General features: G+C 41.7%; 1 protein-coding gene across 1 annotated transcript in view; it reads left to right on the top strand.

Annotated features, from left to right (window-relative positions):
- The first annotated feature begins 848 nt into the window (after positions 1–848).
- ALK (ALK receptor tyrosine kinase) overlaps positions 849–16,843 on the top strand; it is a 701,480-nt gene continuing 685,485 nt past the window's right edge. The window contains exon 1 of the mRNA XM_003787498.2: positions 849–2,009. Within this exon, the coding sequence (XP_003787546.1) occupies positions 1,358–2,009 (652 nt within the window). The 5' untranslated portion in view covers positions 849–1,357. The remainder of the gene's footprint in view (positions 2,010–16,843) is intronic.

Genomic DNA, 16,843 nt, shown 5'->3' with positions numbered 1-16,843 from the left:
TGCATAATTATGGAGAGCGCTTGATTGCAAAGGCCTCTTCTAGTTCTCCTATTTGTCCAAAACACGCTTCTGTTCAAACAGCAGAGAAATAGGGCAGGGAATCTGGAGGAGGGGAAGGAAGAAGAGAGGAAGAAGGGCTGAGGGCTGGCAGGGAGGGCTCTCTGCTTTTCTCAATGAATGCAGAGGCCTCTGCAGATTTGCATAGGAGCCGACCGCGCCGTGCTATTGGTTGGCAGGCGCAAGTGGGGCGGGACGAGGCAGGCCGGCCTGCGTGGGTCGGGCTGCCGCGCGGAGTTGGCGCGCGAGCCCCGCCCCCGCAGCGGCCCCGCCCCCTCCCGGCGCGCGCTCGCGGTTCCGCCAGCTGCAAGTGGCGGGCGCCCAGGCAGATGCGATCCAGCGGCTCTGGGGTCTGCAGCGGCGTCAGCAGCTGGCACTGTCCGCCACCGCTGTCCAGAGGGTCACGGAGAACTGAGGCATCCTCCGGGTGCCCTTTGGCTGGACCCCAAAGCTGCGGGTACTGCCGAAGGGTGAGGACGAGGCAGCAAGATTTCGGGCGACCCTGCCCTGAATGCTTTCACTCCACTGCTGCCGCCGGGGCCGCTCTAGTGCCAGCGAACTCAGAGGAGCCAAAACGCGTGCGACAGCAAGGACGTTGTAAACTTGCGCGGAGGCGGCTGCCTGAGTCTCCGCGCTGCAGCGCGGGGGCTCGGATTCACGCCCTGAAGTTGAGCGGCTAGTGCAGACCGAAGACTTCTCGCAGTGCAGGGTCTCCGGAGGGTGCACGCGACAGCAGCCCCAGCCCGCAATTCCTGCCCAGACCAGGAGAGAGGAGCTCAGAAGAGCACAGGAGGCAGCCAGGACAGCAGGCAGTAGCTTGCAGCCACCATTCTCAGCCTGGAAAGTTGCGGAGTATTGGCGCCTGCCTGGAGAGGGGACACACCTCAGCTCCGGCCGCGGGGGGGTTGGGGCGGGGCAGAAGAGGACGGTGCCCAGTTGCCACCTCCCTTCAACCACAGTAGTTCCTCGTTCCCCAAGTGCATCGAGAGCTACAGACAGGGGCGCGGCACCCGGTGCGGTGAGCGCGAGGCACAGGGTCCCAGCTGTGGAACCCGGCGTGATACAGGGAGTCCTGACTCGTCCGAGCTTCCGGCTCTGTTGCATTCAGACTCCTGTTTGCCTCCTTGCAGTTGGGAGAAAGCAGGATTATCGCGTGCATGCATAATTCTCCAGGGATCCAGTGGAAGGAGTCGTTCAGGACCAAGGACTGCTTGAACCCTCTTACCACTTGGGGGAAAGCGAAGGGTGAGGGTGGGCTGGGGAGAGTCGGGAGACTTGTGTAAACAACCTTCTTGACAGGATGGGAACCATCGGGCTTCTGTGGCTGCTGCTGCCGCTGCTTTCAGTGGCAGCCTTGGGCTCCGGGACTGGGACCGGCCAGAGCGCGGGCTCACCGGCGGTGGGGCCACCGCTGCAGCCCCGGGAGCCGCTCAGCTACTCGCGCCTGCAGAGGAAGAGTCTGGCGGTGGACTTCGTGGTGCCTTCGCTCTTTCGCGTCTACGCCCGGGACCTGCTGCTGCCATCAGCGCCCTCGGAGCTAAGGGCGGGCAGACCGGAGGCCAGGGGCTCCCTGGCTCTCGATTGCGCCCCGCTGCTTAGACTGCTGGGGCCTCCGCTCGGAGTCTCTCCGGCTCCCGAGGTGGCCCGGACGCTGTCCAGGGTGCTGAAAGGTGGCTCGGTGCGCAAGCTCCGGCGCGCCAAGCAGCTGGTGTTGGAGCTGGGAGAGGAGGCGATCCTAGAGGGTTGCGTCGGGCCCCCAGAGGAGGCAGTTGTGGGGCTGCTCCAGTTCAACCTCAGCGAGCTATTCAGCTGGTGGATTCACCACGGGGAAGGACGGCTGAGGATCCGCCTAATGCCGGAGAAGAAGGCGTCAGAAGTGGGCAGAGAGGGAAGGCTGTCCGCCGCGATCCGCGCCTCCCAGCCCCGCCTTCTCTTCCAGATCTTCGGGACCGGTGAGCAGCTCCCGCCTGAGCATGTCCAGATTTGGGCTTTTTAGTCGGATAGATCTACTGTAATTATTAAATCACCTCTACTCCCATCCCACTTTCTAAAACTTCAGCTTCTGGTTCTTAACCCACTTTCCTTCCGCAAACCTCCTTCCCGAGTTAAGACCATAGTTTTTTATTTTCTCCCGGAATGCAGTCACTCCCATGGACCTTCCTTTTCTGGGAACCAAGCTGGGAGAAAAGTTTCCTGCTGTTAGCGGAATGGCTTCGTCTGTGAACTTGTTATACATGCTCCAAGCCAAAATTGGGTGCTCTTTGTCCTCGGCCTTGGGACGGTTGAAATGCCCTGATGGCTTCTAGGTTCTAAGCTTAGTACTAGACCTCAAAAGTATTGTCCTGTTTCCCTGTCTCTTATTTCTTTTCCTGGCCATCATAGATTTGGGAAATGTACACTTTCTTAGGGAATATAGAATTTTTCCTTATACTATTAAATCTCACCCAACTGTCCCCCAGCCAAATGTTGGCTTGCCCAGGATTGCACCTTCTTTAATAATTCATCATGCCACCCCCACCCGGTCTGCTATGCATGCTCAGACCCTCATTCTCCCTCTTAAATGTGGTTGAGAAAGCACCACAGGAATTAAGGAGCTGGGGACAGGAGGGAGCAAAGAAGGGAGGGATGTAGTTATGACATCTTGCTTTGGAGGTGTCATCATGAGGCCAGGGGGAAACAATAGTTGATTTCCTTGCATTTCTTACCCTTTCCCCTCTAATTCTTAGCTTGAAGGCCTGCAGCAGCAGCTTGTGATGATAGTCTCTGGCAGGCTTCTTTCACTGCAGATATCTCTGCTGGAGACTCCGAAAAATGAGGTTTCTATCTCATTTACTCCCTTATTTCTTCCTATATTCATTGTGTGTGTGTGAGTGTGTGTGTGTGTCCAGGCACTTACTTCTAACTCTTCTCAGAGTATCTTTTGACTGGAAAACCAGGTGGTTTTGAATAGATGTTTCTCTCGTAAGACAACTGGAGAAAGACTTGTGAATAAAATGTACAATATAAATGAATGAGAAAAGCACAGAAAAGAAATCAGGCTTTTAAAAAGCTTACACTAATTCCATTGAGCAAACCCCGCTTATTTTCTATCATTCTCATCATCAGAAATAAATGAAGGTCTTATGCTCCACTGGTTACTAATGGCGAGTATTAATTGGATGGAAAGCATTGAAAAGGGCCCATTGTAGAGCTACAAGTATCTCCCATTCTTGTCCCAACACACACCACACACACACACGCACATTCCCCCACAACCCAATATTCTCATGTAGTAGGGATATTCTGAAGCTGAGTTTCAACAGTCACTGCACAGAAAACATATTAGTATGTTTGCCCCAAGGAAAACAGAGTATGGATGCAAATTTCTGTACTAGCACTAGCGACATTGGAATCTAAAATGACATTCAATGCTGGAATTTATATGGTCCATAGTAAGAGACACTGAGGAGTTTGATAGTGCCTTCAGTGAACTAAGATGGGAAATGGATACTGTTGTCCCATCAGAGATACTTTTGTAAGGAGCAGCTGGGCTTTAATATCATCCTGGCTTCTATGGTTTATACATGTAACGTTGTGTTTTAGTGCCTAATGTTTTTTAACAGACAGGACAATGACTTCTCTGAAAACGCAGATTTTCTTCCAGTTTCATGTCTATGAACATCTCTGGAGTTTCCCCATCTCCTCTTGTCGAATGATCATAGAACCCAGCAGTCTACATCAGCTGTTGTCAGATGTCAGGTGTCAGGCAGAAAGAGCTCTTTCTACAGCACCAAGCCTGTCTACTATAAATAGGCAGGTTGCATGAAGCTCTCAGTAGGTGTCTCTGAAGAGTCACACACTTACTGCATTTGAAGAAATACTCTAGTCAAGCTTTAGAAAAGGAATTGAAGCTAATGAGTGGGGGAAGGGGTTACATAGAAAGGGGTGTGCTCCAAGGGCTGCTCTGCTACTGGCCGCAGGAGAGCACTGTGAGCATCCCAAGTCCTCCCTCAACAGCTCAGTCCATTTGGCTGCTAGACTAAGCCCTTATGCATCATTTGACACATCTAGTAATGCTGGTTTCAGAAGGAGCCAGGATTCTGCCATTAAAAGGCCAGAAATTTTGGCCAAGCATTTTTCAGCAGGATTGGGATCAAATGATTATTGATGGGATCAAATAAGACATTAAGTGTAACTGGATGAGCTCCCCATGACCTCCAGAGAGACAGACAGCCTATTGAAAAGCACTTCAGGCCTTCACACTTAGAACGACCTGGTCTCTCCTCTCTCTGGGTACACTTGTATACTGCCTGCAGTCAGGCAGCCAGCCATGCAGGGCTCGCCTCTGGCATTACCACTGCCTCCCCAGCCTCCTTTGGGTACTGTCTCCACTGCAGACCTCCCCAGGGAGTAGACACACCCTGCTGTATTCTGCACTTGGAACAACATACATCATTGTGGTTCTCTTCATTTTCTTTGTGAAAATTTAAGCTTAGGTTCTGCCACTAGATTGATTTGCTATTTATCATGTTTAGAGAAATGAGTTTATTCTTCTTATATAGGCTCTGATTTACAGGAAAGGCATTTAACTCTTCTGTGACGTGGGATCTTCAATTCTACAAAGAGAAAGTAGGCAAAACTCAGCTTATTTCTTCCTGCTTCTGCCCACCTGACTGGTGGTCTGGTCTGGAGGTAGGCTAACATGCCGATGGGGTCATTTGGGGCACGGAAAAGAAGAATAGCTCTTTCACCTCTTGTGGCGAGGGTCCTGGAGCAGCCCATTTGTCTTGGCCTGAAGATAGCTTCTTAAACCTAAGCAGGACCATAACTAGGGATATGGTATAATGAAAATGGAAAAGTACCAGTAGGACAAAGCAAGACCTCTGCATTTCTTGTGGTTTGGGCTGTCTGAGAGGCCTTATAATACATTACACGAAAATGGTTTTTCTTTGTGGGTTGCTGTGAATTTGTACAAAGGATCAGTGTTTTAAAGTCTGAAGCAGTTCTCCATAGCACCCATTCATGGAGAAGATGTGGGGAGACAGTTGCTGGGACTATATTAATTGTAATGGACTATCCTGAAATAGCACAAGTCACTGAAAAGGCATTTGCATTGAAGCTAACACACTGCACACAGCTCCAGTTTATCTTGGTTTGTAGGCATTTTAAGATCTACTGTCACTGCCCAGGCAGAAGTCTAAAGGATGGTGACTTAAGGGATATGAGGCCTGTTTCCCTGTAAGCACCCCTTCCCTCTCCACGAAAGGGAATATGTGACTTGGGACTTCACAGCAGTTTAGAGTGGGTGTATGCAATGCACTATACATGGCCCTTGACCTCATGTATCTATAAGTCCCTTCCCATTTAATTTCTGGAGAGGGTAGAGAGAGCAAAGGAAGATAGAGAGGAAATTGAAGCTCCCAGAAGGGATATCAGTTATTGTAGGTGAATTGGGAAAATTGGAACTAGTCCAGAGAAGAGCGGAGAGCTGATTTAACAGTTGAAGGGACTGATTTATGATGAAAGATGAAAGGAATTAAATATATACTGCTGGGCTAAAAGGCGATGAAGGGAAAGCCATGGTAACAATCTACAATCTCTGAAAAAAGAGAGTGGCAGTGAAGGAAAGGAGTTACTTAGTGTGGCCCATGGAAATAATTGGATGAGACTTGTGGAAGGAAACTTGGGGTTGGATATCAGGGAAGCCTTGTTTTCTGAAATTGATATTCTTCTGACTGTGGAATGGAATTCTAAGGGAGCAGGGAGTCAGGTGAGATGTGGGTCAGACAAGCTCCAGCATTCATAATTAAACAGTTTTATATTTTTAGATGTTGAGAAGCCCCAACAGGCCAGTGAACTGGGATGGGAAATGGCAGCCGGAATCAGGATTTGGGGGTATCTAAATTCTGAGATCATTTGGGGATTGGTATTTCCAGAGGAACTTAATAAAAAAAAAAAAAAAAGAATTGCATGCATATCTCTGAAGTTGGTGGGAAGCACTTACTTGACAATTGTTAATGAAAAAAATATGTTTAAATGATTTGATTCATTCTTCCTTACCGCAAGATTAAACATGGTATTTCTCTGCGGTGTGATATGTATGTCCAGTGGGGGAAGGCAAACTTGCCATAGAATTATATATCCAAGACACATCTATGGGCTTGTGTGTGGCACTGAGTCATTGGTAGGACAGGAGGTGACCTGGGTCTTGAGAGGATAAGATTGGTTCTAGATTTAGTGGACACCTTCCAGCTACTTAAAAACCCTTTGAAATGTTGAGAATATTATGTCTGTTCATCCACATCCAATTTAACATTTCAAAAATTTACAAAGAGAAAGGACATCCATGAGGAGTTTTTGTGTGGGGTGTGGGAGGAAAGCTTGCTCATTAATAAAAATAAATATGTTCATAAAGAAGTTGGTCTGCTGAAGGTCAGGAGGGATTTGCCTGCAGGTAGGAGAAGAAAGTGAAAGTCATGAGAAGCCTCAATGCTCTGCATTCTCAGGTTTGCTGCCCAATAGACTCATCAGAGAAATTTGCTCAGGCTGACTGGTAAAGGACATTTTGTCTTCCTTGATAGTCATTATTGACGAGGTAAGGGACTTTAAAGTTTATAAGCACATTCATATTTCTTATTTTTATCAGGCCTACAATAGGCAGGACAAATATTTGCTTCCTTTTATAAATGAAGTAATTGGAATCCAGATGTTCGGTAACAGTTTTTTAAGGTCATATGAGTACAAAGTGGGAATGGAAGCAATGGCTCAGCTCTGGCTCATAAAAACCACCACCTACAAAAGGTTTAACTGTTCTTAATGGGCTCAGGACCATTAACTAGTTGTTAATTTACATCTCTACCCATGTCCTTCACTTGGCAATGAGTGGAGAGTCTGGAGGGGCACAGCTCCAGCTAATTATAATAAAGGAACAGTATACCATTCAACACATATTCACACTGTGTTGAGAGGTTATGAAGTGCTAGATGCTGTGCTAGGTATCGATTAGAGCCTCAGTTCTCCTTTTTTTAAAATCAGTGCTCTTTATAGTAGAGGAATCATCTCAAGGTAGTCATTATGAATAACCAAGACAGGTCAGTAGATGGAAAGATTTACACTGTCCTTGTTAGAAGGCTATGCAAGAAATATTTGGTGAGCAATAGCCTGACTTGCAAAAGTTCCTTAAAATCTTTGAGGTCCATTTTCATCATTAGAAAAATGAGGATAGTAATAGGTTTCTAAGTTTTCCTAAATGGAGACAGTAATGGTTCAAGGCATTATCATGGAGACTATTTTAGATGGCATGCGCATACCCTTAACCCAATGATGGAGCATAATAAAGGGCTCCATCAACATGAACTGCTATGGTCTTCTAGCAGTAGCAGCCTTCCGGCATCTGGTCGGGCAGGTTGTACATTCTACAACTCTGAGAGTCCCATACACATTTTAGTCTATTTGAGTGGTTCCGTCTGGAGGTGTGCAATTCTAACGTGTGGTCATATATGATGAGGCTGGCATCAGCAATTGTGATACTATGAGTTCACTAGGCAACAAGCTTCTTACTCCCAAGAGTTGAAAGGTGGGACCTATGGGAAATGAGGAGTGACAAAGGTGGTAGTTTCTACTGTTTCACTGTGGAAGGCTCGTCTTTCCTAGAAATTTAGATGAGAAGGAGGATTAAGTGTGGTATTTATCTCATTTTTATTTTATTTTATTTTAGTAGATCTTTTGACCTTAGATTCGGTTCAAAGATTCAACCAGCATATTCCCAATCCAATTCTTTTTATTCTACAGAAAGAAACCAATCCTTAACTTTATGAATGTATGAAAACTAATACTGAGGAAGAACAAGACAAGTTTTACAGAAGAGTAGCTTTCACAGGGTTGATCTTCCTTAACTAAGAGCAATCTGTCCCATGTAAGCCCCTCCATGCCCAGCGAGGTATTAGACCACTGGGCTCTGATAACTCCTTTATTACTTAGCTAGAGCTGTGTCCTTCCTTGCATTTCCAGACTCACCGCTCATTGTCACGTGAAGGACATGGGCAGAGACATAAAGGGACAACTAGTTAATGGTCCTGAGCCCATTAAGAACAGTTAAACCTTTTAAGATTCCACAGAAACAGGTAACCCAGGGTCTGCCTCAGGGAAATCCTCCAATCTTAAGGAGGATAAACACTGACAGAACTTTTATAGGTGGTGGTTTTTATTGCTTCCAAAAGATGCTCATGAACATCATCTCTGCTTGGAGGTAGATAAAGAATAGGGCATGTCGGTAGGGCTGTTGTAGTTCTAGGAGTCCCTGGGAGGGGGTTGAGAATAAAGTTATCAAGGAGTCTTGTGAATATCTTCTGTACAGCTATTGTGTTGCCTTCTGGACTAGAGTGTGGCCAATGTTTCTTAACCTTGTGATGACCCGGGCTCTTTCCACATAGGTCAGGATAGGGAGTAGGCATTAGTTAAAAGAGAACTGGCCTGGGGGTGAGGTAGGAGAGGCAGTAGGAGATATCCTCCAGTATCTTATTTGGGTAGCTATCTTTTTCAGAATAATTTTTTTTTTCAGTGAATTTTATGATGAATTCTTTGGGTAGCTGTTCTGAGTTTTGATTCACTTCCCTGGAAATTCTATCAAATTCACTGACTGATGGTGTAATATACAGTATTACATATACTCCAGAAAATGGGAGGTCCTACAATAAGGCAGTAGACTAGCTCCCTGGGAGTAGATAAGAGTCTTGGTTCCTTGCACCTTACCTTTCTAAGTAGGTGCAGACTTCTAACTTAGACTTGTAACTTGGTCTTGGCTAAGTAAGACTTCTAACTTACTCTTGGCTAAGTAAGAGTCTTTGTTCCCTGTACCTTACCTTTCTAAGTAACTACAGGTTCATGGAGAGGTGGGCAGTCAGAATTCCTTAGAGGAAGAAATAAACTAAAGTGAAGACACACAAAAAAAGCATGAGCTCAGAGAACTAAGGAAATCTAGGTGGGCTTAAAGAAGTTAGGCAACTAGCCAAAGGACAATTTAAACCATTGATTTCATCTTTTTCTTCTTACTTGTCTTTATTTAGTTTTTATTGGAATATGGGTTCATGAGGGTGGGCATGGAGAAAACTTCTTTATAGATCCTTTCTACATTCTCAGCACAGATAATTAAAATAATTGCATTTTGTCGTAAAGAGAACACTAGAAGACTTGAATTCCATAATGGTATTTGCCTTTTGTTGGCTTCAAAATCTTGTGCAACTTCCTTAAACTTGCTGGGTCTCTGGGTCTTTGTCCTGAAGAGAGAATTACAGACCTTGTCTCAACTACTTCACGGAGTCATTGTGAGCACTATGTGAGATCACCTACATGAAAAGCTCCAGTTTGGATTATTCAAAAATAAATGTATAAGGCAGTAGAAAAAAATGAATGTACAAGATAATAAAAAGTGCTGATATTCTGCTTTACTCACTCATGGTTTCAACTAACCCTTGGAATTAGAAGCAACAGTATGAGGTCCCATACTGCTGATTCAGGCCTTGGGGTTCAGATAATATCCTAGAATTCCTGAAAAGTGGTTCTATGTCCACTCTGAAGGCTTTCACAAAATGTCTTTGCATTGAGATGATCTTTTCAAATTCCAGACTGACTTGATAATGAATCTATGATAGTTGGACACAGAAACCTTCATTTTAAGAACATAAAATGATTGCTTTAAATTGAGGATGACAAATACAATAAAGTATATTAAGAAGATTACTCTTATGTATGGCTTGGTAATAATTTACATATGTAGCATTCATATAATCACCACCCTGGTAAAGATAGGGAACATTTCCAGCATTTACCAGCGTTTACTCTAGAAAGTTTACTCCCGCCTTTTTCCAGTCTGTATCCACACCCCACCCACAGTAATCCTTCTGCTACATGTCAGCAGTTACCTTTGATCTTCTTGAACTTCATGCATATGGAATAACATCATATGTACTCCTTTTTGTATGGCTTTTTTAAAAGACCATGATTTTGGCAAGATTCATTAATGTTTTATATAATAGTATTTTTTCTCTTCTATCTTGTGCTGTTGTATTCCGATGTGCAAAAATAACATCATCTATATGTCCATTTTCCTCTTTGTTTTCCCACCAAGAAGTTGGATTTGTGGGAATTCAAAGGTAAAAGAGTCCGTTCCAGGGCAGCGCCTGTGACTCAAAGGAGTAGGGCACCGGCTCCATATGCTGGAGGTGGCGGGTTCAAACCCAGCCCTGGCTAAAAACTACAAAAAAAAAAAAAAAAAAAAAGAAAGAAAAGAAGAAAAAGTCTGTTCCAAATAATGAAAAGAATAAGTTGCAGATCTGGGATTGAAACCCTGCTCTATTCTTTACTGGCCAACGCTGTTTATTTTCTTCTCTCTGAACTTTAGTTTTTTAATTTTTGAAATGAGAAAAATAAGACCCAACTTTCAGGGTTACTATGAAATTAAGTGAATCTTTCTAAAAGTAGAATATAAATGTCTTAACACAATAACTAAGAAAATGACATAAAGGCTATGTTAACTAGTTTGATGAAAATATTTCAAATTGTATATGAAAACACCACACTGTACCCCATGATTGCATTAATCTACACAGTTATCATTTAATTAAAAAAATAAAATAAAATAAAAAGAAAATAGAATGGGACGAGGCATGCAGTAGATCTTGACACATAATCAGTGCCTAACAAGTTAGTTTCTTTCCTCAGCTCTTGATATCTTTCTCCTTGGAGCCTAGAATGGCTGCTTCACAAACTTCTGGAGCAGGGAAGGAAAACCTTTTACAAGTGAGGTCATTAACCCATAGAGGTAAAGAGAACAACCAGGAACAATGTAACTTACATGGCATAATAGATAATTTTGCTCATGCATCAAATAATTTTTAATAAAACCAAAGATTCCTACTTTCAATTTAAAGAATGCCTAAGAAAATAAGCTGTTAAGTAAATATGTAATAAAAAAAAACCCCGCTTTGATCTTATAGTCAGGTCAGTTAAAAAAAGAGAGAGAGAAAAAATTATAAAAGAAGCAGAAAAAAAATGGACAGAAACACAACTGCATTTATCTAAACAGACAAAAATTGATACAGAACGATGGAGATAAAAGTAGAGAACATGAGAGAGGACCGTACAAGAAGTAACCCAGGAAAATAGAAGGCAGCAAGAATTTTCTGGATCCTGAATGCATAGACATGGAATAAGAGACCGAAGCAATGATACAAACAGACTGGGGGTGGGGGAGGAGGGAGGAAACACAGCTGATTATTTTTAGCCTAGAAGGAAGGATTTTGACTTGGTATCGAAATCTGAACTCTAAACCTATGGTCAACATTATATGATGATTATTTTCAACTTTATTAAAGTAATACTCACATATAATGTGTCTCCATTTTACCTTTTGATCAACCTCCAAAAGGTCTTTCTTGACCTTATGCAGCAAAAGCCCTACACTCTCTGCTCCAGGCAACTTCTTATTTGAGGTCTATTATGTTTGAGTTTTATTTCATTTGAGTTCTATTAGTTTTGTCTGTTCTGGACACTCATATAAATGGAATCATAACAGTATATTCTCTTTTGTGTCCAATTTCTTTCGCTTAGAATCATGTTTTTGAGATTTATCTCCATTGTTATATGTTTTAGTAGTTTGGTCTTTTTATGCTGAATAGTATTGCATTTTATGAACATACAACTATTTGTTTATCCAATCAACAGTGCTCAGACATCTCCAGTTTAAAACTAACATGAATAAAGTGGTTAACGAACATTTTAAATCTAAGTCTAGAAGTTGCCTAAAACAGGAAATGTAGGGCATTTACTTCCTGTTGTAACGAAACAATGTAACTTCTATTAATTCAGATAAAAATAATATTCCCTTAACTATTTTTTATGTTTGTGGGGCCAGCAGTCATGTCTGTCCCCTCTTTTATCCTTGAAATTGGTAATTTGCATCACCTTCTTTTTTGTTTGTGCTAATTCTGGCTAGAGATTTACAAATTTTATTGATTTTATTTTCAAAGAACCAGCTTTTGCAAGATTGGCTTCTGCTCTTATTTTTCTGATTTAATTTCATTGACTTATGCTCTTATTTTGTTATCTTTATTTTGTTTGCCTTGGGTTTCATTTGCTCTTCTTGTTTCTAGTTTCTTAAGGCGAGAGCTTAGATCATTGATTTGAGACTTTTATTTCCTAGTACAAACATGTAATGCTGTCAATTCTAACAATTGTTTAAGCTGCATCCCACAAATTTTATTACATTGTATTTTTGTTTTCATTCAACTTATTTTCCTTTTGGCTTCCTCTTTGACCCATGGGTTATGTATAAGTGTGTTATTTTATTTTTAAACATTTGGGGATTTTCCCAGATATCTTTCTCTTACTGATTTTCAGTTTAATTCTAATGTGGTCTGGGAATATACTTGATTTGATTTCAATTGTTTAAAATTGCTTAAGGATTACTTTGTAACTCAGAGTATGTTCTATCCTGCTGAGAGTTCCATGTGAACTTGAAAAGAACATGTATTCTGCTGTTATTAGGTGGAGTATTTACTTGGTGTCAATTAGGAAAATTTGGTTAGTAGTTTTGTTTAGGTCTTTTGTATCTTTATTGATTTTCTGTTTGTCTATTACATGGATAATAAATAGAGGAATGCGAAAGTCTCCAAGTTTTTCACTTGCCCATTTCTTCCTTCCCTCTTTCTTTCTTTTTTTAAAGTTGGGTTTGCTTTTGCTCAGTCTGGTTTTGAACTCCTGAGCTCAAGCAATTCACTGCCTTGGCTTCTCAGAGTGCTGGGATTACAGGCGTGAGCCACCATGCCTGGCCTCTTCTTTTAATTCTAAGAGTTTTGCATGTATTTTGAAAATCTATTATTGTATATACAAGGTAGGACAATTATATATTGTGAACTCATCCTAGAAAAACTGCTGCATACCTTGCTGAACATCACTATGGTCACCTTCAAGGTGCTCCCATGGGAAGCCAGGTACCAATACCAGTGCCTGGTGCATGCTTCAAAGCAATTTTGGAACTCTTTTTCTGGAATGAACATCAGTGCTATTGCGCAGGTTTGACAGTTAAGTCCGCAAACTTGCTACCATGTACTTACGTTGGCAACACAGTATAAACTTGGTAAGATGTCAAAACCTTGGTATATCAGTGTCTTATGGGGCTATATTTGTGTTGATGTGTGGCAGTGTCTTGATGAGTGGTGTTCATTATTGTTGTTGCACGTTTTGTGTGCTGTACAATGACAGCTCTGATGGCAACACCAGAAAAAGTCCCAAAATTGTTTCAAAGGGTGGCCTAGGCACTGGTATCAGTGCAGAACTTCCCAAGAGGATTCTCACAGGTGACTGTAATTATTGATCTTCAGCAATGAGGCATGTAATACTTCTTCTAATATGAGTTTGTGAGCTTACTTGTCAGACATTTTGTGTGTGTGTATGTCTGAGTTTCTTTTTCTTTCTTTCTTTTTTTTTTTTGAGACAGAGTCCCCCTATGACACCCTTGGTACAGTGTAGTGGTGTTACAGCTCAGAGCAACCTAAAACTCTTGGGCTTAAGTGATTCTCTTGCCTCAGTCTCCCAAGTAGCTGGAACTATAGGCGCCCTCTATATTGCCCAGTTATTTTTTGTTGCAGTTGCCATCTTTGTTTTAGCTGGCCAGAGCTGGGTTTGAACCCTCCAACTTTGGTGTACTGTGGCTGCACTAACTACTGTGCTACGGGCACTGAGCTCTGTATGAGATCTTTTACGTTCTACTTTGAGTTGATATTTTAGCCCTTTACAACCTTATAGTTTCCTTTCTCCTCTTTCTCACTTTGGTATAGTAGTCATCTGTTATAGCCACATAATTAAAAACCCTGCTAGATAGTTTTTACAATTCTTTTTTTGCTTTTAGCAATCATACATATGTTAAGTAACTTAAAGAAAAACTGTGGTTTCTATTTACCTAGATAATGCCTTTTCTCCTGCTCTTTCTTCTTTCTTGAAGTTCCAGTTTTTCCTATTTTATTATTTTCCTTCAGCCTGAAGAATTCTCTGTTGCATTTCTTTTACAACAGGACTGCTGGCAATAAATCCTCTTTGTTTTCCTTTACCTGAGAATGTCCTTATTTCCCCTTCATTTTTGAAGGATGTTTTTAGTAGGCACAGAATTCTGGATTGCCAGTTCTTTCCTTTCCACACTTTGAGTGTTTTCTTCCTCTGTCTTCATAGTTTCTGAGGAGCAGTCTGCCATTAAATTGTTGTCACTACATGTAGCTTTTCAAGATTTTCTTTTCTACCTTTGGTTCTTGGAAGTTGATTATAATAGATCTGTGCCTGGTTTTATTTGACTTTATCCTGTTTGCAGAGTATTTTTTTTTTTTTTTTAGATTCTTGAATCTGTGAGTTTATGTCTTTCATTAAACTTGAGATTTTTGAGCCATTATTTCTCATTTTTTCTTCTCCGCGACTCCAGTTACACCCCTATTAAATGATCTCACGCACTTTTCTCTTTGTTCTGAAGACTGGAAAATTTCTGTTGGTCTATGCTCAATTTACTGACTTTTTCCTTAGTTACCTGTATTTTGCTATAATTATTTACTTTAGATATTATATTTTTTAGTTTGAATTTTCCATTTTTAATAATAATGTCTATTCATTTGATAAGAACTGCCTTTCTATCCATTTTCCGTACTGTTTCCTTCTACCTGCTGGAACATGGTTACAAAGTCTTCTTTAACTTCTTTATCTGATAGTTGCAACATTTGGATCATCTGTTGATTAACCTTTCCCTTAAAAATTGGTCACGTTTTTTGAGTTCTATGTATGCTGAGTAATTTTAGGCTGTGTCCTGCAAATTTTGAATATTATATTATTTGGTATGAAACTTGGTTTAAACCTTAGCTTTGCTTTCAAAGCCTTTGATAGGCTACTTGGAGTGTCCACACAAGTGCCACTCAGAGATGAGCTGCAACCCTAGCCTAATTCCTTCAGAAAATTAGTGTATTTTCTTCTCTAGATCTCTTCCCTTTAGGACTCTCCTTTAACTCAGTTTTACTTGTACTAATACCTCACAGTTCCTACAGCTAGAGTGGCTCTTAGGGCAAAGCAGGGAGATGATAAAGAGAAAAAAGAGAGACTCCCTCTATGCTCTTTAGCCTGAAGGGGCTTCTTTCCTATTCCTCCAGCCTGACAGATGAAGTTTCTAGCAGGATTTCTTAGAGCACCATGATATAAGAGGGGGGTGAAAAGGTAAAAAACAATAAAAATAAAGAAATGGAGACTTCCCTCCACACGCACAGAATCACAAGGCTTTTACCCTGGCCTTTTGGCCAGAAATAAAGGATTTCTCTGGACCTGTTAGCTGTCCCTGGAGTCACCCCCACAGCTTTTCTGGGTGCCTGCATTTGGCTCATGAATATAAGAGCAAAGAGGTACAAGCAGAAAACTTACCTCCATGTGGATTGTTTTTTTTAGACCTTGACTCTCTTCTTTAATGTTCTTGTTTTATTTACTTTCCCAAAGTCCCTAGTAGTTGTTTTTCACATTTTGCCCTGTCCTTTTGTCAACAGCAGGACCAATAGCATTTGGTGGACTTACACCATCGTGGCTGCATTAGGTGGTCCTCATTCTTTTGCTAACTCAAATTTTTCATCTATAGTATTTTTCCTGCAGCCTTTAATATTTAGTGTGCTTGCTATTCTTCTGTATTTAAATCCACTTGGCTTCTGTCTCCTGCAAGTGACATTATTTGGCTTTCATTTCTGAAAAAAGATTTTTATTGGCTATAATTTTAAGTTGATAGTTAGCACTTTAATGATAATATTTCATTGTTACATGGTTTGCCTCATTTCTTCTCTTTACTTGTTTGATCTGTTATGTTTCTCCCAACCCCCCTGGCTTCTTTAGAATTCCTCTTTGTCATGGGATTTTAGAAATTTTATTAGTGATGTGACTTGGTGTGTTTTTCTTCTTTGGGATTTGTTGCTAGACTCTTGGTTCTATTTATGTGTGTATATATATGTATTTGACAATTAATTTTTTTTGCTTCCTTCTGGAAATTCAGTTATTCTTATATTTTATTAAGGATTTGTTCATTTTTTTTTTATCCTTCTTTCTTTCTTCACTTTAGTCTGGATAGTTTTTATTCTTTATCTTGAAATTGATACTCTTTTCTTCTGCACTATATAATCTGATAAACCAGCTCATCTAAGAAATTTTTACTTTATTTTGTTTTATTTATTTATTTATTTAGAGACAGAGTCTCAAGCTGTCTCCCTTGGTAGAGTGCCGTGGCATCATAGCTCACACAACCTCAAACTCTTGGGCTCAAGCAATTCTCTTGCCTCAGCCTCCCAAGTAGCTGGGACTACAGGCACCTGCCAAAACTCCTGGCTGTTTTTTTTTGTTGTTGTTGTTGTTGTTGTTGCAGTTGTCATTATTGTTTTAGCTGGCCTGGGCCGGGTTCAACCCCACCAGCCTCAGTGTATGTGGCCAGCACCCTACTCACTGAGCTATAGGGGTCGCCAGAAATTTCTACTTTAGATATTGTATTTTTTTCAGCTTTAGAATTTCTACTTCCATTTTTTACTTCTCTCTTTATTATTCTTCTGTTGTCCTCTAAGTTCTTGAACATAGTTTTTTTTTTTTTTTTTTTTTTTTTTTGTAGAGACAGAGTCTCACTTTATCATCCTTGGTAGAGTGCCCTGGCATCACACTGCTCACAGCAACCTCCAACTCCTGGACTTAGGCGATTCTCTTCTCTTGCCTCAGCCTCCCAAGTAGCTGGGACTACAGGCACCCGCCACCATGTCCG

This window comes from Otolemur garnettii, unplaced genomic scaffold (genome assembly GCF_000181295.1).
Source record: "Otolemur garnettii isolate 467f Iridium unplaced genomic scaffold, OtoGar3 scaffold00022, whole genome shotgun sequence".
Lineage (NCBI taxonomy): Eukaryota > Metazoa > Chordata > Mammalia > Primates > Galagidae > Otolemur > Otolemur garnettii.
The sequence above is the reverse complement of the archived record's forward strand: the minus strand, read 5'-3'. Positions and strand labels throughout refer to the sequence as shown.